We start from the raw sequence: 23,939 nt of genomic DNA, 5'->3' as shown, positions 1-23,939 counted from the left end.
TTTGAGTGGTAGTGGGAAGGGAGAATGAAATAACCTTTTTATGTGGGTTATTTGAAGATATAATCTCCCATTTTTTTCCATACCCCCTACAAAATAACTTGTTTGTTCTAATATTTTTTCACTGTCAGCATATGGCTTTTTGTTGTAGCAAAACTCTGTAATCAACTTAATATAACAGCTATTTTCCTAGCACACAAACTAACATTCAGGTGATGGTTTCTTCTGAATAAAGAAATTCAATTCCATAGCACTGAGAAACAGAGGCTATATTGGCTGCTTAGTGTTCCTGTCCTCTAGATTTGCTCTTGGATTTAGATATGCACAGGGGTAGAAAGGAGCCTTAGCAATTATTATTGCAGTGCAAAAAGTATTTGACAATACTAAAGCACTGATCTGCTTGGATAGGTGTTCAGACAATTTGTAGAAAATAGTATTAATTTCCTATAAACTGTGTCTTCCTGTAAGGTACATGTTTTATCAGAGTTGATGTAAAAAAGTAGCATTCACCTGTTAAAATACTTGTTTTCTTCTTCTCTTTGTTTATGCAGACATGGGGGAAAAAAGGGTATATGTTATGGATAACACATGGGGTTTTTTTAAGGTTCTCCTCTTCAGGCTCAGAATAACTATTTTTGCTTGAATCAAAGCAGAAGAAATTTCAAGTTGCAGTTGCTGGTCTATATTAATCTTGTTCGTGATTGTAAAAATACATTATTAAAAGTGATTGTTGTTTTTCATATTAAATATTAGCTCAGAAATTATCTTTGCTGCTCAGTAGACACTGAACAAAAATGGAATTCACTTCTAATTTTTCTCTTTATGCTGAAACATACAACTGTTAATACTGATTCTCTTTTGTAGAGATGGCACAGATCCACATTCAGAGTTTCTTAAACAGGGTATATGTAACAGTGGTGGAGTAAACCACTAAAACAAGTTCAGTACCAAATTTTTGCAGGAGGCAGTTAGTATAGGAAAGGATCTTGCTTGTAAGAGCATTTACGATTTAAAACTAATTATGACAGTGTATACATACCATCAGGAAGTTGGATCAATTGATCAGTTAACATAGAGAGAGCTTTCATTTTAAAGAAAGTTTCTCTCTGGAAACTGAAATGTGTGGAACTCAGAGAGTCCAAAAATGCATGCAGAAAATATTTACCAAAAATATATATGAAGCTTCAAATAACTTCATATAACTCCATCCCCTTTAGAAGTTTGCTTGGTTGATTTTAATGGTCTGAAATAAAGAATAAAGTAGTTCTGATGCCAGAGTTTAGCACACAGAAATCTAGGCAGAAAGTTATGTTTGGTGACAGCTTTGTGATAAGCAGTATTTGTTGTCAACATTTCTATTAACAAATTAGTAATTTCTAACAATATTATACACCTTTCTGTGTTGACTGTCAAAAATCTTCAAGTGATGTTTTGTGTTTTGTAACTTTAAATGCTTTACACTGTGATCTTGTTTTACAAAGAGATTGACAGAACTAAAGCAGTTACTGATGAATGTTTCTGGTTTGTAAGACATTTTATATGAGAAGTTTTACTTTAAATATTGATTTAAAGCAGAGTGCATTATTTTACTTGCTTTGTTTTGTCTAAACATTCCATTAAGCAACACATAGATAAAATAATTAACATGAGCCTTTCCTGACCAGTGTTGTAGCTGTCGTGATTAACAGAATGCACATTATATGAGATGGAAGTACTTTTTAGGTTTGATGAGACTTCAGCTGACCTTGAATTAGAGAGAATCTCTTGGGTTTTGGGGGTTTAGTTTGTTTTCTTGTTTGGTTAGTTGTTTTGGTTTTATTTTTTTTTTTTAGATTTGCTGATTAATCAAGCAAGTAGTAATCTGGCTTTCTTGTTCTCTAATTTTTTATTTGCTTATTTTTGGGGCTCTCTTCTGTATGATAGCACAACAGAACCCAACAGCCCAGCTACCGAGCAGACAGCAAGAGATCGAAATGAACAGACAACAGCGTTACTTCCGCATTCCCTTCATCCGCCCCGCCGACCAGTACAAAGACCCCCAGAACAAGAAGAAGGGTTGGTGGTATGCACATTTTGATGGGCCATGGATTGCTCGACAAATGGAACTTCATCCTGACAAGGCACCCATTCTCCTTGTAGCGGGTTGGTATTGAAAGCAAAATTCAAAACTTTGAAAAGGTTCAGAGTTGGTAAGTTACTTTAGGAAAAGAGACTGAGAAAAGGAAAAGAGACTGACAAGTTTCCCAAGTTGTATCTTCTTTTTTTTTTTTTTTTCCTTCAGCAGTTCTTATCTGGGCAGAATTTGAGGATTTGGGACTGTTCTTAATGACCAAACTTTTCAGAATACCATTTGGCCACATGTTCTACTTGTACACATGCTTCAATTTGGGAAGTCAGAGATAGAGTGGGAGTTCCGATGTAAATGTTTTTATTAAGCGCCCTCTGATTATTCTGAACTGGAGACAGCATGAAGATAAAACATCACAGTTTATCTGGGAAGGTTCTACTCATCGTTGTATTGTTTTTTAGTTAGCTTTGAAAAATTACAACCAGTTTGTATCACAACAATTTGTGCATACGTTATATTGTCTTTCTATAATATGAAGCTAATAGCAAACTGATGCTTTTACCCTATTTATGCTGCCTAATGTGGGAGAATAGCTTTTTAATCTTAAATGTTTAAAATAAAAACTAAATATTGCAATGGACAGTAGAGATTTGTCTGGTGGTGAAATATATCCAGCTTTTCTGGAGGATAATGAAAGGGGGGGAAAACACTGGAGAAATGCTGTTTATGGTTCTGTGTTTTTGTATTTAACTTAGAGACCAAGGAAAAGTCTATAACCAATTTGTTTCTCTTCAGTTATACCTTACTACCAACAAAAGTTTGTTTCCTGCAAATTATTTTTAATAGAATTTCTTACACCAACTGTTACTATTCAGTGTCAAAGCCCATAGCTAAAAGTAGCACTGCTGTCATGAGTACCACATTCAATGGATCACCTATTAAAAACAAGATTATAATTTAGTGTTTGAACTACACCCATCATTTTGTTGGATTCCCTACGTTAGTCCCATTTGGTAAATGCTGTTTGTTTTGCATGGGAGGCTGACAGTTAGTTGGTCAAAAGTCTGGAGTTCTTAGTTGCTTTGCTACATTTAAACAAATAGTAACAGCAATTTGCTGTGAAATGGCCTAAAACTGAAAGTGTATATAAAACAAATGCAGTTGTCAGCTTGTAATGGATTTCAGGAGAATATATCAAGATGCTGATCTTTTCACTTCTTTTCTTTGTTCTTTTTTGCTTACTTTTTAAGCACAACTTTGTCAATTGCAACATGTGATACTGGTTTATTGTGATACCTCTGTGGTGCTCTGTGTGTAACAAAAAAACCAAACCAAAAAATATTTATCTGACAACTTATTTCCCCATGAGCTCTGAAACCTTTTAACAAACCAGAGCTTCAGAGATGGAATCTAATTAACAAAGATCTAATTTGTTTTATGGGACTTTTGAATGATGTTTTATTTTTCCCTTTACCATTTCAGGTAAGGATGATATGGATATGTGTGAGCTTAATCTTGAAGAGACTGGGTTAACCCGAAAGCGAGGTGCTGAAATTTTGCCGAGACAGTTTGAAGAAATTTGGGAGCGCTGTGGAGGTATCCAATATCTTCAAAATGCAATTGCAAGCAGACAAGCTCGTCCTACGTACGCTACGGCGATGCTGCAGAACCTGTTGAAATAAATTGGCATTTTGCACAGTAGTGTTCGAGATGAGAACCCTTGCCTGTGATACAAAGGGAAGAGTTCCTCTGGGCAACAGAGGACGTCAACATTCTATAATCATATTAGAGATGTTTAATATAAAGTGAACAGGTTTTATTAATCACATGGTTTGTTAATTTGTACTTTATGATGTTTAATTTGTGTAGTGAACTTTACTAGGTAGGAGGACCTTGAAGAAACTTCAGTCAGTGTAGTTTGTTGCATTTTGTTTATATGTTTTATTTTCTTTAACAGTTTCTGTTAGAACTCTTAACACTTCTAAGCAATCTGTCTTTACTCGGGTACATATTACAAAGAACTGCATTGCAACCACCTTTTTATAAAATTCCTGCTTCAAAACACTGAATAGTTGGCTTCAAGTGGTCTAGTAAAGAGGATATGCTATTTCTAATAACTGGAATTGTGAGGCCTTAGCTTTGACTTCTGTTACGGAGAAGTTGGAGTATACTTTTATATAATCTGAGACATTTTATGTCCTGATTTGCAAACTGGTTAGTGTCTGTATTTAGTATTTTTTTTTTCAGAACCTGATGGGAAATTCTCCTAAACTTGAGACCCATAAATTCCTATTTAATTCATTCTCTGTCTTGGTTTAAGAGAAATGGTTTTCTGTACATTCTCAGAAGAGCATATGTATCAATATAGTGTAATATTGGAGGTCCTCAAAGAATGTACTGCCCATTAGGGCTTATACCACTTCTTAGTTTCTTTCTCTTTTTTCTGTTTCAGTAGAAATTTGGTTTAGACTTATTTTTCTGACCGCATTTCCATTAGGAACTCTTGGACAGTTTGTTTAGCCAGGTAGTGTAATTTCAAAATATTATGCAAAATTGTCCAAGCCTTGTATCTGGAGGTATATAAGATTAAGGATAGGATAAGGGAAATACGTTCAGCTTTTTTATGTCAGTATAACTTAACTGAATATTGAGGCCTGAGCCTCAGACATTGTGTTTATTTTAATTGTAACAAGATATACAAGGTCTCTACCTTTTGTTAGAGTGTGTAAAACATTGGTCTAATAACATAATGCATCATCTTAATACTATGTGCTAATTAAATAGCTACAAATTTTAGTATACTGAAATACCATAGCGATTTGGACACTACTCTGAGCTTTGTCATAATCTCTTCTGTCAAGTTTCATAGCTTGTAACAGTTCCCTTATTAAGCAGTTTTTTTGTGGAGTTTTTGTGGGTGGGAATCGTTAATTTCATACAGTTTTAAGATGCATCTCTTTCACTTATGTGAACATTCTTTTACTATGCTGGCCAATATTTCAACAAATTAAACTTGACTATTTATTATCTCTCTAATAGGAATTCAAAATATAAGTAGCTTGATGTCCAGTTACTTATTTAACCTGATTCAAAAATGAAGTCTTGCTCTTTTAAGTGACAAATTCTGTTTATACTATAAGAAAATTTCCTCAGTCTTTACTCAGTTTGAAACCTCTTGGAAATGTTAGTTTTCTAATGCATAAATATACTTAATAATTTTCAAGAGGTACAGTTCTGTAGCACAGAGAGAGCTCCTGATGCTGACCTTAGACTGTGGTTGTATGCCACAGTCTGCTTGTTGTTATAAATACACTCCTTACAATAATACTTCTGGAGATATTCAGCAGTAGTTAACTCTGTACTGACCCACTGCATCAGGGAATCTCAGCTTCTGCTGCATACCCACTCAGCCTCTTGCAAACGAGGAAATGTTTTAATTTTACCCAAATTCTTCACTAAAACTATAATTTGTCTGGAAGATGAAAGCAGAGGTGCATCAGACTGCTGGCTAGCAAGTTGTGTGCAAACCTGTACAGTGTTGCATGAATTTAAAGGTGCAGCTTAGGAAATTTAGGTTACTGGTTTAATGTGTTACTGCATTGGAACCGAAGTTTCACAGCTTCCAGTCTCTGGAAATTTAGCACTGCAGGAAACTGTGCTCGCTCACGTGATCCCAGAAGGAAAATCATTGAACTGACCTGTGTTTATTACTGTCTGGATTTAGCTGCTTGACTTAACATGTTCAGTCCCAGTGTATGTGTGTATATATATATATGTGTGTGTGTGTGTGTGTGTATATAAAACCATGGATCTTATGAGACTGAACATAGTAAGCAAGGAACCTCATTACTTAAGTGTGTGTCTGTTTATACACATATATACGCTTAAATATTTTAGTAAATATGTGTGTAAACATACCTGTGGGGAACTTAAAATGAATAAAATTAACTGAATTTTTCCAATCTGTACCTTTGATTATGCTAGGATTACCTTGACTGGCATCAGAAAGAAAATTTGTTCTTCAGAATGGGGTGTGTGGGAATTTTTGTTAACTAAATGACTAAAAAATATAGCTATTGGGAAAATAAAATGGACTTTCAAATTAGTGGAAGAGGGTCTGGTGGTTGGACGTGCTCAAATGAGATATTCCCACCTCTCTGCAGTGCTCCAGAAGTATGACTGAGGCAAGCTGAAGATACATTCCAGAAATCCTAGTTTGCATAGTAGCAGGCTGCTTTTTTTTTATTATTGTTATTATTACTTTTCTTTCTCTGCACCAAAAGCAGCATCTGCTCTTAGTTTTACTGATCTTTCTGTGCAACAAAATTAATTTTCAGTTAGTTTCAGACTATTTTATTTTTTCTTACATGTCAAGCAATGTTCATTTGCTTACAAATTATTTCTGTGATCCCATTTACTGTGTCAGATAATTATACAATTGGTTGATTTGGAGAGCAAATAAAAAAAAAGGGGGGGAGGGAGTTCGACTGTAGTATGACCTAATGCCCTTCTGATCTGTGGTTATAGAGAAAAATTTAGTTTGTTTTTTAAAGCACATTGGCTGGTTCTCTCTGTATTTGATTTTTAAAAAAAAATAAATTCTTCCTGCCTATCAGTGAACCTGTTTGTTATAGTTGAGATCTGCCTGAAACAGTCCACAAAACAAAGGAGAGGAAGAGAATCACCACACTAGGCTACATTCCTGACTAGGTAACCCTGAAATATCCATTTTCTTGAGAATGCTACTTTGAAGATCATAAGGTCGTTAAATACTTATCTTTCATCCACTGAGAAGATTGTTTTTCTTAACTTAGTTTAATCCTTTGGGTTTTTCTCAAAAATCTTTATTTAAAGTTTTTAAATGACCTAATACTGTACTGAAAATTAAAAATAAAAAATAAACACATTCCATGTTGAAATCTCACTTGTATCTTCTTACCATTTTGTCTTTGAAGATTTAAAGCATAATAAATAAGGGTAAATTAAGTTATGAGAAGGGTAAAAGGATTTCTGTGCTGGAACTCCCTGCTGCTTTTCTATCAGATGTTTTTGATGCTTACTTTTTAAAGTTTTACTTTAGTGAAAGTTTTGTCTTTACTTTCTAAGGTAAGTGTTTCTCCAAAATGACATTCTGATATTAAAAAATTCTGATTTTTTTACTTTTAAGTTTCATCCTTAATTTCTCAGTATTTATTAAAACAAATATCTTTACTTTTGTTACTATTTTTTAACATTTATTGCTATCTCTTTCCATGTATCTCTAATTTGCTATGCTGTGTATTCTTTGCATATGTTTCATTTTTCATGACAGTTAGTGACTAGTGAAACCAATTCTACTGCTTTGAGTTTGTATGCTGCAGGGGAAACTTTATGTCTGAGATGGAGAAGTTTTGTGGGTTTTGCTTGTTTGTTTTCCCCTTAAAAAGAGTCTTGGAAAACGTTCTTGTCTTAAGGGCCAGATCAGAGTGGTAGTTTTTTGACATAAAAAGATTCAAGTAATTTGGGCTTTGTTATCTAGGAAATGTAATTTTGTTTCACTTTCCTTATGGCTTTTATCTCCAGCTGTAACTTTACATCCGTTTTAAGGTAATGTGATATGTTTTAGTTTGAGATTAAAGTACCAGTTCAATTCCCAGTGAAATTTTCAAGTAAATAGTTTTATTATGTTTTATTGAAATACAAAAGGCTTACGTCCAGCAAATATATTTGGTAATTAATAGTTGAGAGTGATAAATACAATCATGAATAATCATTATTAAAAGACACATTTTAAAACTACTTACTTTTTAATCTGGCTAGTGATAACTAGTATGACTTGAAATACACTAAACACATACAAAAATACATTTGTAATGGAAAAAAGATGGAATGCTATCAGCATTCTTAATGTATTCTTAGCTTACATGAGCAATAGTGAAAAGCTAACATTTGTTGGCAGGGATGACTTCCAGTGCCCTGCAAGAAATATTTTTAAAGTAGTTTTATTCTGAAGTGTTACTGGGTAAAACCACATCTTAGGCTTCTTCTTTATTTTTTTTTTCCTACTTAAATAAAGTAAGTAAAAATACTATTTCAGCTGTAGAAACTCAACCTTGTATTCTTGGTGCTTTGCCTTCATTCGTACACTATCACCAGTTTCGGTGGTTTTGCAGGCAAATCCGTGCAGTTAGTTGTTTGGAATTCGTAAACAGTTCTTCTGAGTGTACATAATAAGGTAAACTAAAGTTCAGTCTTTGCTGTGGTAACTGCGCGGTACGAAGAGAGAAGAATTGTTGCTGAAATCAGCTGCTGTCCCAAATACACAAAAGTTTCACATCTGAATGAGGACCTGTCATCCAGAATAGTCATGAACTTTGTCAAAGCTCACTTTGAGCTGTAAGTACGACTTCTGGTGTGCACCAAGCAGGAAACAGTTCCTGAATATTGTACAACACTGGTGCAGGATATAAATATTATAGATATACTCAAGAAACAGATGCTCAAGGTAAAATAATGCTCATACTTGAATCAAGATTGTGGATTTGTAGTGCATAAATTAATAAGCCTACAAAATACTTAAAGGCTGCCCAATGTCTGCTTAGATTTCTTCTACAAAAACTGACAGTAACTTCTCAAAATTATTTGTGTGCATACTGAGTTTAAAGTGTACACAATCATGTGCAATTCTAATCTACTTCTTACCAGGAGGGTGCTTGTGAATGTAAATACCTTGTTCTGAAAAGATGAAACTCCAGGTATTGTGCCTCAGCAAAAAGTTTGAAGTCTTAGGATAATCTGATAGTTTCACTGTCACCAGAAATTAAGCAGTTAAGTGTATATGTACATATGTATAAACAATGTTCATAGAAACCCTTAAAAAAATTAATTCCAACTTGTGTGTGATTTGCAATGTAAGCATTGTAGGGAGAGAATAAAGAAGTTCCCGGATGCTTTTAATGTGTCCTTTGGTCAATGACAGTTCGTATTTCTGTTCACCACTTACATTAGTGTGTGTAAGGAAGGTTAATAAAAGGGTATGGAAATATGGTGAAGTTCCGTTGACAAATATTGAAAAATGTCATGTTTCAGCAAAATCTGTTTCTAGCACTCGGCTCTTAAATAAAACAGTTAAGACCTGTAAGCACTGGATGCTTAATGCATGCATCTTAACAATTATGACTTCCTACCAGGTAAATTTTAGACACTGTATAATAGCTGCTCAACTTGGTCATGTTGCTTTTCTTCAGTAAAACAATTTTTTTAATGTGTCCTGATTTCAGAGCCAAAACATTATATCTTTAGGAATCCTTGAATTTTTTTCATGTGCATAATCATCCTGAAGTCCAGCCTTAAATAAAGCAGATCTTCTTTTTTGAATACCTGTAAGAGAAAGTCTTGTAAGACATTTGAAAAACATTGTTTAATTTGAAAATGTACACTGTGTATCTAGTGCTAATAGGGAAGGTCACACTAACACCTGTTGAGATAATGTCTAGTTCATTGTAAGGGCAATTGAGCCTGGAGAAGAGAAGGGTCCAGGGAGACCGTCTAGTGGCCTCCCAGTACCTGAAGGGGGCCAACAAGTAAGACAGAGAACTTTTTACAAGGGTATGTAGTGACAGGACAAGGGAGGAATGGCTTCAAACTGAAAGAGAGTGGGTTTAGATTAGGTGTAAGTAAATTATTTATTGTGAGGGCGGCAAGGCACTGGAAAAGATTGTCCAGAGAACTTGTGGATGCCCCATCCCTGGAAGTGTTAAAGATTGTTAGTTTTTTGACTATTTACTAATTGGGCTAAAACCTACCCAGCCAAACCCCCCTCTGACAACTAAGCTTTGCAATAATTTTCCGTGTAGTGATTCTGTAAATAAACTGGAGACATTTTTTATGTTTAGGAAGGAATTGAAGGTTATTTTAGCTTCTGCTGGAACTTTATGCCTATTTTCAAATATGCCTTCATAAATACAGAGCTGTACTTATTGTAGATAATATGTCCTAAAAAGCTGTCACTGCTTTCACTGTGTATAGCAAAACAGAATTTAATTATTGGAATCCTCAGTTTGGCCTATGAGTCCTAGATATCTGTGTCCTCCAGAAAATTCATATTCAAAATGCCATCTTCTGTTTTAAAAATTCTAATCTGAAAGGAGCTTTTAAGATTGTGATATCAAAGTGGTCCTCTTAGTTTCAGCTCATGAAAGCTGTTCTTCATAATTTTTTTCCCTCCATTGCCTTTTTTAAATTATTAAAAATGTGTTGAACATAAGGGTGATGTAAACACTCATTGTGAATGTAAGTAACAGTGAAAAAAAGCCACCTAATTTTTTGAACCTATTTCAATTTTCTTGTTGCCTGACTTCCCACTAAATTAATTTATTTAACTAGATCTTGAGAAGAGCTTTGTCTGTATACTTCTTACAATTCAAATAGTCTTGATGACAAGGTCTGATTTTCTTTCACAGATGTGCCCTTTTATTACTTTAATAAAATATTTAGTGCTTTTCTATGCAGTAATTTTAAGTAGTTTAGGCAGTATGAAAACTTAGTTGTCTGAATTACCCACAGGCACATTTTATTTAAGATGGGTGTAAAATACTAATTGCAAACTTCTGTGCTTGTGTTTTATATAAGCAGTGAAACCAATTCATTCTTGAGCTTTTCCAAAGTGCTGCTCCCTGCTGCTTTGTCCATTTCCATCTGCATTCCAGTCCCCCCATTTTCACCTCAGTCTATAACTGTGACCTGGAGTACTTGAAGAGACCAGACCTGGGTATGATGAAGATCGGTGAAAATAATCTTCCTATATGGCATCATTACTTGCTCCTTTATTTACATACCAATAAACATGTAACGAGCCAAAGATTCATGTAGGTGGCATCCTGTCTCCCATAGTATTCAGGTAATGCCAGGGCAGTCCTGTACTGATATTCCCCACAATAACAATGGGTACTAACAGCTATAGCAAAACCTTTTGGTTCCTAACTGGACTGGGATTCAGAAAAATGAAAACAGCAAAGTGAAGGCTTTTTTTCTACCTCTCAAGAGGGCATACTCAGATACATCAGAAGTAAGAAACAATCTGGCAATTTTAGAGAAATTTTTCACTCAGCTTTTCTCATTTTTGTCAACTTTTTCCCCCCACAAAGATACAAGAAGTTTGAACTTGAAATAATATTTGAGGTATGAGCAATATGCTGCTCAAATTAGAATTCCTACTCATTCAAAATCTATGTAGCTTAACCTAGCTCAAGTTATTTTTATATAATCTTTAATTTTTAAAATTTTTATATTGCTCCTCCCATTTGGTTTGCATTTTGTGTTACTTTGTCATTTTAGATATTCCTTCTTCCTTCCTGTGTTCCAGTGACTGCCACATTAGCACATGGTTATACAGAATATAACTTTGTTGCATAAAAACACTTAAGAAGAAATTGTTGTCAGATCAAGCATCCAAAAAATCTGAGTTTTTCTTTGTACAAAATTACTACAAAGAGGCTTCCTGGTAATATTGACAAATGGGAAACAACAAATTTTTAAAGTTCCACAAACCTTGGTTTTGTCTGGCTGATGCTGGAAACGAAGAATTTCAAGGACTAACTTGTCAGTCTTGGCTTTGTAAACTGGCCTGGTGACCTACAAGAGTAAGAAAAAACCAAAATGTCAAACCACTAATTATTTCACTAAATCACAAAAAGCACTCAGATAGGATGGACAATCAGAGCCATGCAAGAGAGCTGTAAGAAAAGCAGTTCTGTAGTCCTGTTATGAAACCTACACAGCAGTAAATGTGGGAAGCAATGAATGCGTTAGTATTTTGAGTTCTGAAGTTGCCAAGCAAGAGAATAGGTTCAAGTTTGATTTAGTTGTGGAGTTAATACTTGAAGATGGACCTGTTATTTCAGGTGGGGTTGTTTGCTGAGGGGTAAGAGAAGGATTTTCATGCGTTTTACCTCCAGGCTGAATTGTGTTTTCATGTTCGTGTAATGCTTCATGGTCAATGATCTCTGAGGAACTGAGACAAGCACTTACACTGCAAGCCGTGTGACAAAAGCTAGATATGGGTTCATCGTGTTCAAAAGCAGGATTAATCCTTACAGCATTTTCTGAATTGCAGCTGCTGAGAGTAGGCCTTCTACAATGCAGAACATTTTTGTTTAGGTAAGATTTTAAATTGCAAAAGAAACAAAAGGAATATTTTGAAATTTGAAGAAAAAAGATTGTGAGCAGCTTACTGCAAATTAGAGTTTCTTTTGCATTTTCTTCTTAACTTAATAATTAAAACGATGAAAAGAAAAGCAAGGCTTAGTAAGCCAAGAACGAGAGGTTTAAAAATGAAGGGTTGTGTGGGTTCTGGAGCAAATTTGGCACAGCGCTGTCCTTGGTAAAGCTGGTGTCTACGTACAGGGCATCTAAAATAAGGAGAGGAAGACAAAAAATGAAAACAAAATCTGCAATTAATTATGAGCACATCATTTCCACTACAATTAGTTGCTATGTATCTGCATGAAAATAATGTGATTGATTATAAAGGAAAGATAATATTCTTACATTCATGAGAGTGAGTGTTAAAAAGACACTGATATATTCTTTGTCAACCTACAAATTTTAGGGAAATCATGTGTTCTAAACATCTCTGACAAGTTTCTAACCCCACAGGTGAAATTGAAATGATATTTGAGTTTTAGAAGCTGAGAAGTTCAGATGTGTTTTAAGGTAATGTCTGAACACATCTTTGAAGCCTATATTCTGCATACTGGTGATTTCACTCCGAGTAGCAAGGCCTGACATAAAAATTCTACTACAAATAGATGGGACACTACTCCTCATGATAGAACAAGAGGAAATGGCCTCAAGCTGAATCAGGGGAAGTTCAGGTTGGACATGAGGAAAAATGTCTTCACTGAAAGGGTTGTCAAGCATTGGCATGAACTATGCAAGGAAGTGGTTAAGTCACCATCCCCAGAAGTGTTCAAGAAACATCTGGGCATGGCACTCACTGCTATGGTTTAGTTGACACACTGGTGTTCAGTCTTTATGGACTTTATGATCTTGGGGTTTTTTTCCAACCTTAATGAATCTATGATTCTATAAATAGCTCCCTTTAAAGCAAGGGAAGATTGCCATACTTTATGTGAGAACACAGGGTTTCCAGTTAGTGGAAAAACTAAGATGGTGCCGCGTGAATTCATCCACAAAACAAGGGAAAATAGTAGGCCATAATTTTCTCTCTCTCACTGTATAAGTTTGCACAAGCTGTCAGGATGAGACTAAGTTTGTAACTTGCTATAATTCACTAAAATTTTTGCTCATTATTTTTAATCCTTTTGTAATTCCACATGATAGTTTGGTTATTACTGTACATCAAGTCAGGGTTTTTCTAAAAGGAAAAAGTTTTATTTTCCTTAGTGCATCAGTCTGGGAGGAGTAGGCTGTACCCCTTGCTACCTCAGTAAACTTTGAAGAGGACCTTTGTAGCTCACAGGCTGATTCCTAGTACAAAATACTTCAGCTACCCTAGTGTGACTCTGCAAGTTAGGAATTTGGCAGTAACTGTGCTGAATTCAATATAATCTTCTATTAATCTTTCTGTGATGGCCACTGAAGGAAATGGATTATGGCAGTATTGCTGTTACAGTGAAATTATTGTATGAATAATTTGCTCAGTGGTCTTATTTTTTTGACATTAATCCTAAGCTAGACATTAGCCTAGAAGACCTATCATTAACCTAGTCAAGTCAATATTAAGAGAGAATAAACAAATGCAAGAATTTTAACTTGTTTTATACTGATACATGTGGCTGGTCAGCTACTGTGTGTACACTGAATATACAGTTTCACATAATGCTCTGGATTGTCTAGTCTTAAAGTGAGAAGAAACTTGATCCTTTAAAACAGAATTAATATGTTCAAGTACTGTGTAGTTTTCCATATTGACTTAAGATACTTTTGTGTGAAAATTCTTACGGAATATATTTGCAGTTAGGAGGAGCTGCTAATCTTCAAGTCTTTCCCAGAAAGCCCTGATAGCAGCTTCAACCCTAATGTGCTTTATTGGGTGGTGTGGAATCAGAGTAGTCCTCATTGGTGTGTTTATATGAATATAGATTTTAATACATCTTAGGAAAATGTAATTTCTGAAAATACTACTATATAATCAGTATCCAAACCATGAATGTGCTACTGCATTTTTCCCATATGTATTTGGAAATGCATGGCTTTGTGTGTGTCATCTCTGCCAATGATGCTGAATTTCCGATAAATTTCTAAAAAGTAACTTTTCTAAAAAGTAACTAGGTCATGGTGTTCTGTGCGTCCTAACAGGCTGAAATGGATTTAGCTGTGGTGAGGCTATTTAGAAAGGTATTGCAGTGTAACTTTAGGTATCTGAATGTTGAGATTTTTGCTTATTAGCCTAGTTTATGCTGTCGAAAAGTAAATACTCAGCCCTACTCGATCATGTGATAGACATTATCAGGAGGATGTTAAGAGAATTCATGTTGATCACCATCTCTTTACCTGCAGACAGCTCCTCTTCCTGGAACTAACTCACATTTCCCCCCATTGACACAAAGATGGGGTTCCAGCTCGCACAGGCTCCGGCAGGGCAATCCGTCTTGGCTGGCATAACCAGGTTTACAAAGGCAGTCAGCTTCCTTTGTCCACTCGTTCATTATGCATTCGGAAAACTTGTCACATGCCATGAATTTGCATGGGTCTGCCTGATCAGCTGTAAAGGATGGGTAAATTATTAATTGAAGCATTACCACAAAGTGACTTGGCAGGCTTTGTGGCAGCTAGAGAAAACAATTCCCATTTACTGGCCTTGACACTTGGGCATGTTAATAGGAGGATGGAGTCTAGCATAGAAGGACACACATCCTTCTTCCTGTAGATGACACAACAAGCATGCAAATTTATATCGACTTCGGCATTTATTTACCCCTTCACTGTTAAGCTGTCATATTTATGTCACCGACAAGGATTTTCACATTTGGATATTTTTATTCTGTTTTTACTGTAAGTGCTAGTTTTATACTCATGGCTGCCGTGCTATAGCCTTGCTTATGTGTGAGAAATAGTTTCAGCTGTAATGATCCTCAACACATAATTTAGGATAAGATAGAGGGAGGGAATTACGTTTTTGAGTATTACAAAGTACTATGATCTGCAACCCAGAAATATTGTCATGGTTTAAAGAAAATATGTGCTTGCGGGCCTTGTTTTTTTTGTTTTGTTTTATTTTTTAAATATTAGTAAGGGATGCCTCTTTGAGACTAAGTGAAAATGAGCCTGCTGATGTTCATGGGAAGGCCTAAATCAGAGACAGCTTAAAGTCCTAACTCCAGCTGTCACACAAGTCTATTTTTCCTTTCTATTCTCTGCTGCTTACTAAAAATGCAAAAAAAAAAAAAAAAAAGAAAGACCCAAAAGGAGTAATTTTAACCCAGTGCTCAGCCCAGCTTGTGCTGATGGGGTGATGAAGATGTGAAGATGAGGGCTGCATCTGAGAAGCAGACCAGATGATACAAATTTGTACTTGCCAGCAAAGAGTTTTAGTAAGATATGTGAATCCAGAAAGGGAAAAAAAAGATGTAGAAAACTGGGCAAGGAGAATACAGAGAAGGAAGTGAGAGCAGATATACAGGTATGAGCTGGGCTATGTGACCCTTAATACTTATGTATTTTAAAAAGATTTGTACTGGATATTGCAGCTACTACTTGTAGGTACTAACTGGGCTGAGAATTTTCTTCTGCAGCCACTTCATGCTCTGTACTAGATGCTCAGTAATAATAATTTTAATGAAAAATGAGCATTGAATTTTTTGTAGCAGTACTGGAAATCTCAGACACGCACTGGAATATGCTTCAGTGGTAGAAGTGAATCCATCAGAGCTGTTCACTTTTGACCTCTCTGTAATTCTATGGCTAGTTCCTGTTTTGCATTTTAGACTGGTGAGTTCTAGCATGCCCAATTTCCCCTTGCTATATACAATGCTCATGTCGATTTGATATATACTTTGCTCCTGGACTGTGAGTGTGTGTACATGTAAACTCTTAAAAATAAGCAGAGCTTGGCATGAGCACTTTGCTGGGTTAGAGGGTTTTTTTTTTGTCATAACATTTCATTTTCCTTAATACATACCTGTCATGCTGTGTTATGCTTTCTGTTTTCACTTTGTTTAGATTACAGAAATAATGCATGCGGGTATTTTTAAAAGTCTTTCTTTATGGTATTATTTATGACCAATGTAGTCATCCTTTTGCAGCTCCTGACTCTTGATCTATATTTTGGACTGCCAGTTCCCATCAGCGTTTCAATTTGATAGAACGTTGTTACCACTAGATGGCTCTCACTTTCAAAATAAATAGGAATTTGCTTACATTACCTCAGTTTACTAAACAGGTTGGGGGGGGTGTTGTTTATTTGTTTGTTTTCTGAAATAAAAACAGAGGGCTTTGAAATACCTGTATGGGAATATACTGGCTTTCTAAACACAAATTCTTCTATTTTGACATTTTACTACTGCTCATAAGCCTAGAAAGAACAGCTGTCTCATTATAATACTGTTTATTTTGAAATACCACATCAGTAAAGCAGCCAATATGGATGAAGATGAAAGATTTTTAAATTTTTATGTGTTTGCATTTTAGCAACTTTCTCATTTTAATTTTTATTTAATGAAAATTTACTACTAAAGCAGGGAACCTGTGGTAGCCCAAAGTTAACTTTTTATCATTAGTTAATAATTTCTTCATCAAAACATCAGTTTATCATGACATTATCTGAAGGTTTGAATACTGTGATTTCGTTAACTTTCTTTACCACAAACTAGCTATGCTTTTAGTGGCCACAAGGAGATATGTAAAAAGAAAACTGGTTAGAAACTACCTGCATGAATCATAAATGGACTTTTGTTTTGGAATTGTCAGAGTTCTGTACATAAAAAGACAGCTTAACCAAAATGTCTAAAGGCATGTGCATACTCAGATATTGATATAATTTTTCTCCATGACAATGAAATTAAATTCAGTCCTGAAATAATTACCAGAACCTGAAGATAGATTCAGGCTTCAATTTTTATAGAACAATATAGTTTTTGAAAACATTAAGCTTCTGACATAACAATAGTGTCCAGATGTGTGGTTACTGACTTTCTACTACAGACTTATTTGAAAGCTATTAAATCAAGAGGGATTCTGGAATTACAAATCTATGGAGTGCTACATGTAGTCATGCTCTGATTAGTGAGTATCTGTAGAATCCAATTATTTCTAGAAAATATCTCCTCCTGTCGTGAACTCTGTAGCCCTTTAAAAAAGATTTACCGATGCTCTAAACTATGGTTTGCTTACAGTTTTGCAATAATCATCAGAAATTATGTTTACATACTCAGGTGCAAGATTTGCATGCTATGCCTGTAAAATGCACACGAGCATTTCTTATACCTGTCTTCACCCAACCCTTCTTCTAGAGAGTCTCTGTTTGGCTCTGAAAACCAGTTGGTGAACATGCACAGACCAACAGCTCCACCCAGCTTTTCATTATAATATGAAAATATGCCTGCAGATAATTTGCAACATCTTGTTTTTTCTTATTATTCCAGATCACTGGGAGGCTATTGTTAATATGGTTATTTCCGAAACAGTCATACTTCTGGAGCTGTAACAATCTGAAAAAGATTATTTGCTTGATTCTGACTTTGCACATACATTAGTAACACAAACTTACCTGGCTCAATATCCAAGGAATAGCTGTCAATCTCCAAATTGAGGTGTTGGGCTGCAGCATCACAGAAGTCTTCCAAAACACAGTGTACTGCTTCTGTGATATTGTATGGCACTGTCCTGGCAAATTTCATTTTGCTGTTCACAATCACACTTCCATTCCTGAAGTTAAGTATTTCCAAGTGCTTGAAACCTGTAAGGTTGGACTGAAGGTATGGAAGGAGCTGCAAAACAGAAATTTGCCTTTATTTTAACTTCCTGTCAGTGTCTTCCTGCTGTTAATTTCTCTTATAGTCACTTTTCATTATGGAGTACAAACATCACACACTCATTTCACTGAATTTAATACAACTGTTAAACTCCATGAACAAATTAACTTTTCCATTTAGCACTATCTTCTTCTGGACTTCTGCATCTTTCTCAATAATAGATTGAGATAGATGGGCAGCAATTTCCCCTGTAATGAAATGCATAGCAGCTGGGGAGTTTATTCATCTGGAAGAGAAAAAAATTACCTCACTCAAAAGCCAACTTTAATTATTTTCAAACATTGAATCCAGGCAGGTTGGGGCACAGCATAATAGGCGTGTTACTGAGCTGACCTGCTGCCCTGTTGTGCCCATAGAGAAAATCCATATCTAATCACAGTCCCCCTGCTAAGCTATGATATATTTTTAAAGGCCTATTTTAAAATCCAGCAAGCAGACACAAGCCTTAGATGTAATCAGCACTGCTATACTATTGAAGTGAATGTAAGAAAAGGCCAAATAAATTACATGCCAGGCATATGTCTGAAGTCTCTTGAACAAGTAAAACTTTCATCACTGGTTTCATAAATTCTGTCTCCATACTGTGTGAGGTTTATGGATCCTTTAAAAATGCAGCTTATCAGACTGACTGTAGTAGGGTCTGATATTGTAAAAATACTGTGCAATTTGATGTATTCCTTTCAACTGTACCCAACTGCCACATATATTGTTCAAGTTGATTTTCACCCACCAATTGCATGAACTGTTGTTCTAGTGCTTTGTATTCTGTCGAACTCCTATTGAAGAGGTCATCAGAAAAGTGCATGTTGGTTACCCTCAGGCTGAAGAAAACCACTAGCTCTTTGCCTTTGCCTGCAGTTGTCATGGAGCTGGTAGTTACATACTTCAGCGTAGGAGCTGGGGTGGTTTCTGCAGGCTTAGCTGTCAGCACTGGGATATAACCGCTGCCGTGCTCCCCTTCATCCAGAGCTGCTGTGCTCAGCCCACCGATGTGATCCAACTCGGCAGCGATATCCTGCACTCCCATCCCAGTGCCATCGGGGGCAGCGCTCTCAGGGGTAGGCGCTGAGGAATCTGGTAGTTCGAGGGACTGTTCGATGATCTCAGAGGGGCTGTAGGATGGGCTGGTTGCTGCAGGCAGTGGTGCTATTTGGTCTGATGAAAGCACATCTGTAATAACACCTTCAGGCTGCATGGTAGAGAGCTCACTTGAACCAATAAAGAAAGGCAACGTTTCATAAGTGCTGGCTGTTACAAAAACATCATCGCCTGATGATTCTGGTTCTTCCATGATCTTAACTGCTGCAGAAAAACAGGGTAAAAACAAACAGCCATGTTGAAAAGCAACCATAAAAAACATTGAGCATGGAAAAAACCCCTGTATATAGTATTTCCACAGAAAAATTTTTAAAAATAAGCTTTAATACTATCTAAACATGAAAATGTTCCATCACCCAGGAAGCAGTTACTGGAATAAAAGACCTCATGCACATGTTTGAGTGATGAGATTTCTAGGGGTTCTGTGTTTATTAGTTACACTTGGTAAGTATTTCCTGAGCCTCTAAAGCACATTCTTGTTCTGAAGGCACATAATCACACTGTCAGTTTATATTGTCTGAAAGAGTAGATCGCAGCTTTGCACTGTCTGCTTGGATCACTTGTATGCTGGAGTCATTCTGTTCCCCTCTGCCAGAAGTTAAAGCTAGTATTTGCCAGTAATCATAAATTGTGGTTAAAAAAAATAGTACATCCCCTTCAGATGCAAGCTGCATTGCTTTACCCAACAGCACCACTGAAAACAATTAAAAACTTAAGAAACCATCTGCTGCACCTGAAGCAGAAATTTTAGGAGGTCCCCATCGGGGCTTGGCACAGATCTAGGATATGTGATAGCTGTAGCTGAAATCCAAATCTAAAGTGTCTTAAATGTGATTCTGAATTTGGGTTGCCTGGACACATAACTTCACAGAAAATGATGGCCTCCAAGCAACATATATCTACCCAAGGTGATGACTTTGTCCTTTTCCAGGGACATGCCACTCTCCACATGGAAGTTTTAGCAGCTCCTTGCAGGCAAAACCACTTATCAGATGTTAGGAAAGAAGTTTTTCTCCAGTTGATGAACTCTTCCATTCCCTGCCCACTAATTTCCTCCCAGTTGCCAATAAAAATATGAAAGGAGAGAAAACTTTTGCATTGGGAATATCCTTGACTGAAGGAGGTGGCAAGTGTCATGGCCATGGCAAAGGAGCTGCCCATGGATGTTCTTTGTACCCTTGTTTCCTTACTTCTAAATTAATTCCCTGATATTTCATTAAGGACTTGAGATGCTTTTCTCTTGTGATATCCCCATGCTTCTTGTGTGATCACAGACACAGACAGATTAGAAAAGCAAAGCCTAGTGATGTTCTCTGTTTACAAAGCTCTTGCTATTACTTGTTACGCCGATAAGGAGTGAGAGTCACTTATCAGTTAAGAGACTTCAGAACAGCTTTCTTAGCATTAGTGCATGAGGCATTAATGCAGGATGATCTACTGATGGGATGAGCCTGCAGCTCCACAGACCAACCTTCTCTGAGCATGAAGGCATACACTTGAGGACATGATTGTGATGGCATTTGTTAGGCAAATTATATTTTAGAAAGATAACTGTGGGAGAAAGAAGTACTGAAATTGCTTTAAAACTGCAGCAGGTTTGAAGCAGGATAACCATATATATATGTTGCATATTTGGCATACAGCTGTGTGTATATATATATACATATGGTCTATACATAAACTAGGTCTTCTGGCATCCTCTTATTACAAGCAAAGTAACTTAAAAGGCCTCGAGGGCATACCAAGATGATCTCTGCACATGTATCACCTGTTTTCATAAGCTGCCAATTCTTATCAGTCACTGTGTCTCCAGCTGAGAGAGACAGATGGTGACTGGCCACAGAGGTCGTGTTAGCCCCTTGCGATGGGAAAATAAATGGGCTCACCTAAAAGGCTGCTGAGCACTTACTGTAGCACAGCACCAGTCCCAAACCCAGGGACAACTGACTTGTTCTGTTGGAGGTACTTTGTCTAACTGGTGTCACGTTACTGCTGCGACTTGCCTACGCAAGCAATATGTTGAAATCAGCAGTAAAATGACTTGCAACTGGTTTTACTAAGCTTTTCATCTGTCTACATGAGATTTTGATAAAATTCAATCCTAAGAAGTTAAAAACTATGGGCGAAACAAAGAAGACCTAGACATTTCATAGAATCATGGGTTGGTTTGAGTTGGATGGGATCATAAAGATGACCTAGTTATGATGGGACAACTTCCACTACGCCACCTTGCTCAGAACACCATCCAAGAGATGGAGCATCTAAAACTTCTCTGGGCAACATGTTCTTGTGCCTCACCACCCTCACAGTAAAGGATTTCTTCTAATATTTAATCTAAATCTAAACCCCTTCAGTTTAAGACATTCTCCCTTGTCTTATCACTACATGCCCTTGTAAAAGATCCCTCTCCAACTTTCTTGTAGGCCCCCTTTATGTATGGGAAGGCTGTTGTATGATCTCCCTGGAGCCTTCTCTTCTCTAGGCTGAACAACCCCAACTCTCTCAGCCTGTCTTCATAAGAGAGGTGCTCCTGCCCTCTGAGCATCCTCATGGCCCTCTTCTGGACCCGTTCCAGCAGGTCCACATCCTTCTTATACTAGGGCTGAATGCAGAACTCCAGGGAGGGTGTCACAAGGGCAGAATTCAGGGGAGAATCACCTCCCTTGACCTGTTGGTCACTTAAAAAAAACAAACAAACAAAAAAATAAACCCCTTTGCATTCCAAATGTTGCTTTTAAATATAACATCATATATATTGGTTTTCAGAGTATATATAAGGAAGACTTTTTTTTTATGATGAAGGTGGTGAAACACTGGAACACATTGCCCAGAGAAGTGGTGGATGCTGCATTCCTGGAAGCACTGAAGGTCAGGTTGGACAGGGCTCTGAGCAACCTGATCCAGTTGAAGATGTCCCTGCGTATTGTAAAGGGGTTGGACTAGATCTATATATAGATATATACATATATATATATATAATTCTGCAACTGAACATAAAATACACTTACATTGTTCATCAAAAAGCAAATATTTGTAAAACCTCACCAGTTTGCCTTGTAGATGAGATTTTTACAGCAGAAGACAATTATTTAATGACACCTCTGGAAGTATAAACTCTGTAGATTTAGACAATCTCAGCATATTTAATTTCAACATAAAATTTGGTCTACAACACTATCATTTAGGTGTAGGGAACACATAGAGGGCACAAAATAAGTTGCTCAATTCAAGTATACCCCCAGAGTAACCATATTGAAGGTTAAACAATGTCATGGAATTAAAAACTGATGTCAGGCAATAAAAACCACAACTCTAACTCTCAGCCACCACTTATCCTCCCACAAAGATGTTCACTGAACTCTCTAGATAATTTTTTGTATTACATGGACAAGGCAGGACAGTATTGTACTGAGTGTTTTATATCTAAAATTAAACTGCTGTTGGCAAAGATATGTAAACACTAAATTAAGAGGCCATTTCCTGGGCCCACACTATATTAAATCTTTGTAAAAGGAGTGCAGCATGCAGACATTTATTCCCTGCTGAGGGAATAAAATACATAGTTTCGAGTTATCAGAAAAAAATCAATGGCCATTTCAACAACTTTATTTTAGGTATCTAATTAGTTGGTCCTCATTTTTTTTTTAAATGAGGAAAACACTTCTAATTGACCATGAATAAGGAATTATTGTTTGGGAAAGGTCATATTGCCATGAGACGTTTTTCTAGAGGGTTTGCATTAATAAGCAGGCCCAGAAGCCTGTGCATTAAGAGGTCCTGGCATTTCTTTTCATTCATGAGCTTAATAAGCACTGACATTTCCTATTGGCAGTAGACAAATTTTCCAAGTCCACTGCCGGGTATTGTGTATATGTTCTCTATATGACAGTTACAGTATTACAATGTATATGTATCTATTTGTATACTTGCTGGCTGACGAAAATAACTAATGAAGGAAAGAGTGTGCAGTTAAGAGATTGGTCCATAATGTGGAGTAAGGATCACCTTATGTGCAGCTCTGCTGATATCAATACCAGATGGATAAACAGCAAATAGCTGCATTCAAATTTACATATTTTGTTGATGCCTGAAATGCCACCAGATCCCTGGGTACAGGACTATGGTATACAAAGTGCTGAATTTATGTTTAAGGCTTTTAGTTTTTAACTAGGGCACAAGTAAGATGAGGATTAGGAGAATTAGGAGAAGAGGATCATTAACCTAATGGGTCACAACAAGTGTCTTGCAGTACATAATTACTGATTATGTTTCTTTTTAATTGTAAATGCAAGCCAGAAGATCCAGAATGATCTACGGCTGTCATTTTGACTGTCTATATGAATTCTTCAGAAGCCAGGTTCAGTGTCCAGTGAAACCAACAGAACTTCTTCTCCACTGACTCCAGTGAACCTCAGTTCACTGAGAGTGAACCCCATCTCTTCTCCACCTTCAGTCCTAAAAAAATCTTGACTCTCTTAACCCTTTTTCCTTAGTGCCCTCACTGAAACTTTTTGAGTAGTCTAACTTTTTACAGAACAGTCTAAGAGCTGCATCTCTAGCTCCACTACTATGCAGTACTCTGTGTAACTTCCAGGAGAAACCTTCAGTTTATTCTGAAAATGTTCATACCTCTCACCTCGGCTTCATTATCAATATTCTTGGCACCAAAGATGCAAATAAATGCCATTCTCACATGATGTCACAAGAGGAGTATTTTCTATCCTAATGAAATACTACTTAGTAATGATAATCTTCCCTCATTATTCTCAGAGCCATTCAGTCCTACCTGACACTCTGAAAAC

At 36.4% G+C, this 23,939-nt stretch overlaps 2 protein-coding genes across 3 annotated transcripts in view; one reads left to right on the top strand and one right to left on the bottom strand.

The window, feature by feature from the left end:
- Positions 1 to 6,976, top strand: part of MYO6 (myosin VI) — an 85,944-nt gene extending 78,968 nt beyond the window's left edge. Inside the window, exons 34-35 of the mRNA XM_018077795.2 lie at positions 1,921 to 2,139; positions 3,548 to 6,976. Of these exons, the coding sequence (XP_017933284.1) occupies positions 1,921 to 2,139; positions 3,548 to 3,747 (419 nt within the window). The 3' untranslated portion in view covers positions 3,748 to 6,976. The remainder of the gene's footprint in view (positions 1 to 1,920; positions 2,140 to 3,547) is intronic.
- Positions 6,977 to 7,767: 791 nt separating this feature from the next.
- Positions 7,768 to 23,939, bottom strand: part of IMPG1 (interphotoreceptor matrix proteoglycan 1) — a 58,570-nt gene continuing 42,398 nt past the window's right edge. The window contains exons 13-19 of one of the 2 annotated variants that reach the window (XM_018077827.2): positions 18,770 to 19,341; positions 17,775 to 17,994; positions 14,561 to 14,771; positions 12,277 to 12,453; positions 11,995 to 12,176; positions 11,594 to 11,677; positions 7,768 to 9,424 (exon numbers count right to left, since the gene is read on the bottom strand). In XM_018077827.2, the coding sequence (XP_017933316.1) occupies positions 11,646 to 11,677; positions 11,995 to 12,176; positions 12,277 to 12,453; positions 14,561 to 14,771; positions 17,775 to 17,994; positions 18,770 to 19,341 (1,394 nt within the window). In that variant the 3' untranslated portion in view covers positions 7,768 to 9,424; positions 11,594 to 11,645. Of the gene's footprint in view, positions 9,425 to 11,593; positions 11,678 to 11,714; positions 12,177 to 12,276; positions 12,454 to 14,560; positions 14,772 to 17,774; positions 17,995 to 18,769; positions 19,342 to 23,939 lie in introns of those variants that run through there. The other variant, XM_018077826.2, reaches the window with a different exon arrangement.

Source organism: Manacus vitellinus, unplaced genomic scaffold, assembly GCF_001715985.3.
Source record: "Manacus vitellinus isolate BGI_N305 unplaced genomic scaffold, ASM171598v3 scaffold_4_pilon, whole genome shotgun sequence".
NCBI lineage: Eukaryota > Metazoa > Chordata > Aves > Passeriformes > Pipridae > Manacus > Manacus vitellinus.
Note: the sequence above shows the minus strand (reverse complement) of the source record. Positions and strands in the feature narration are given on the sequence as shown.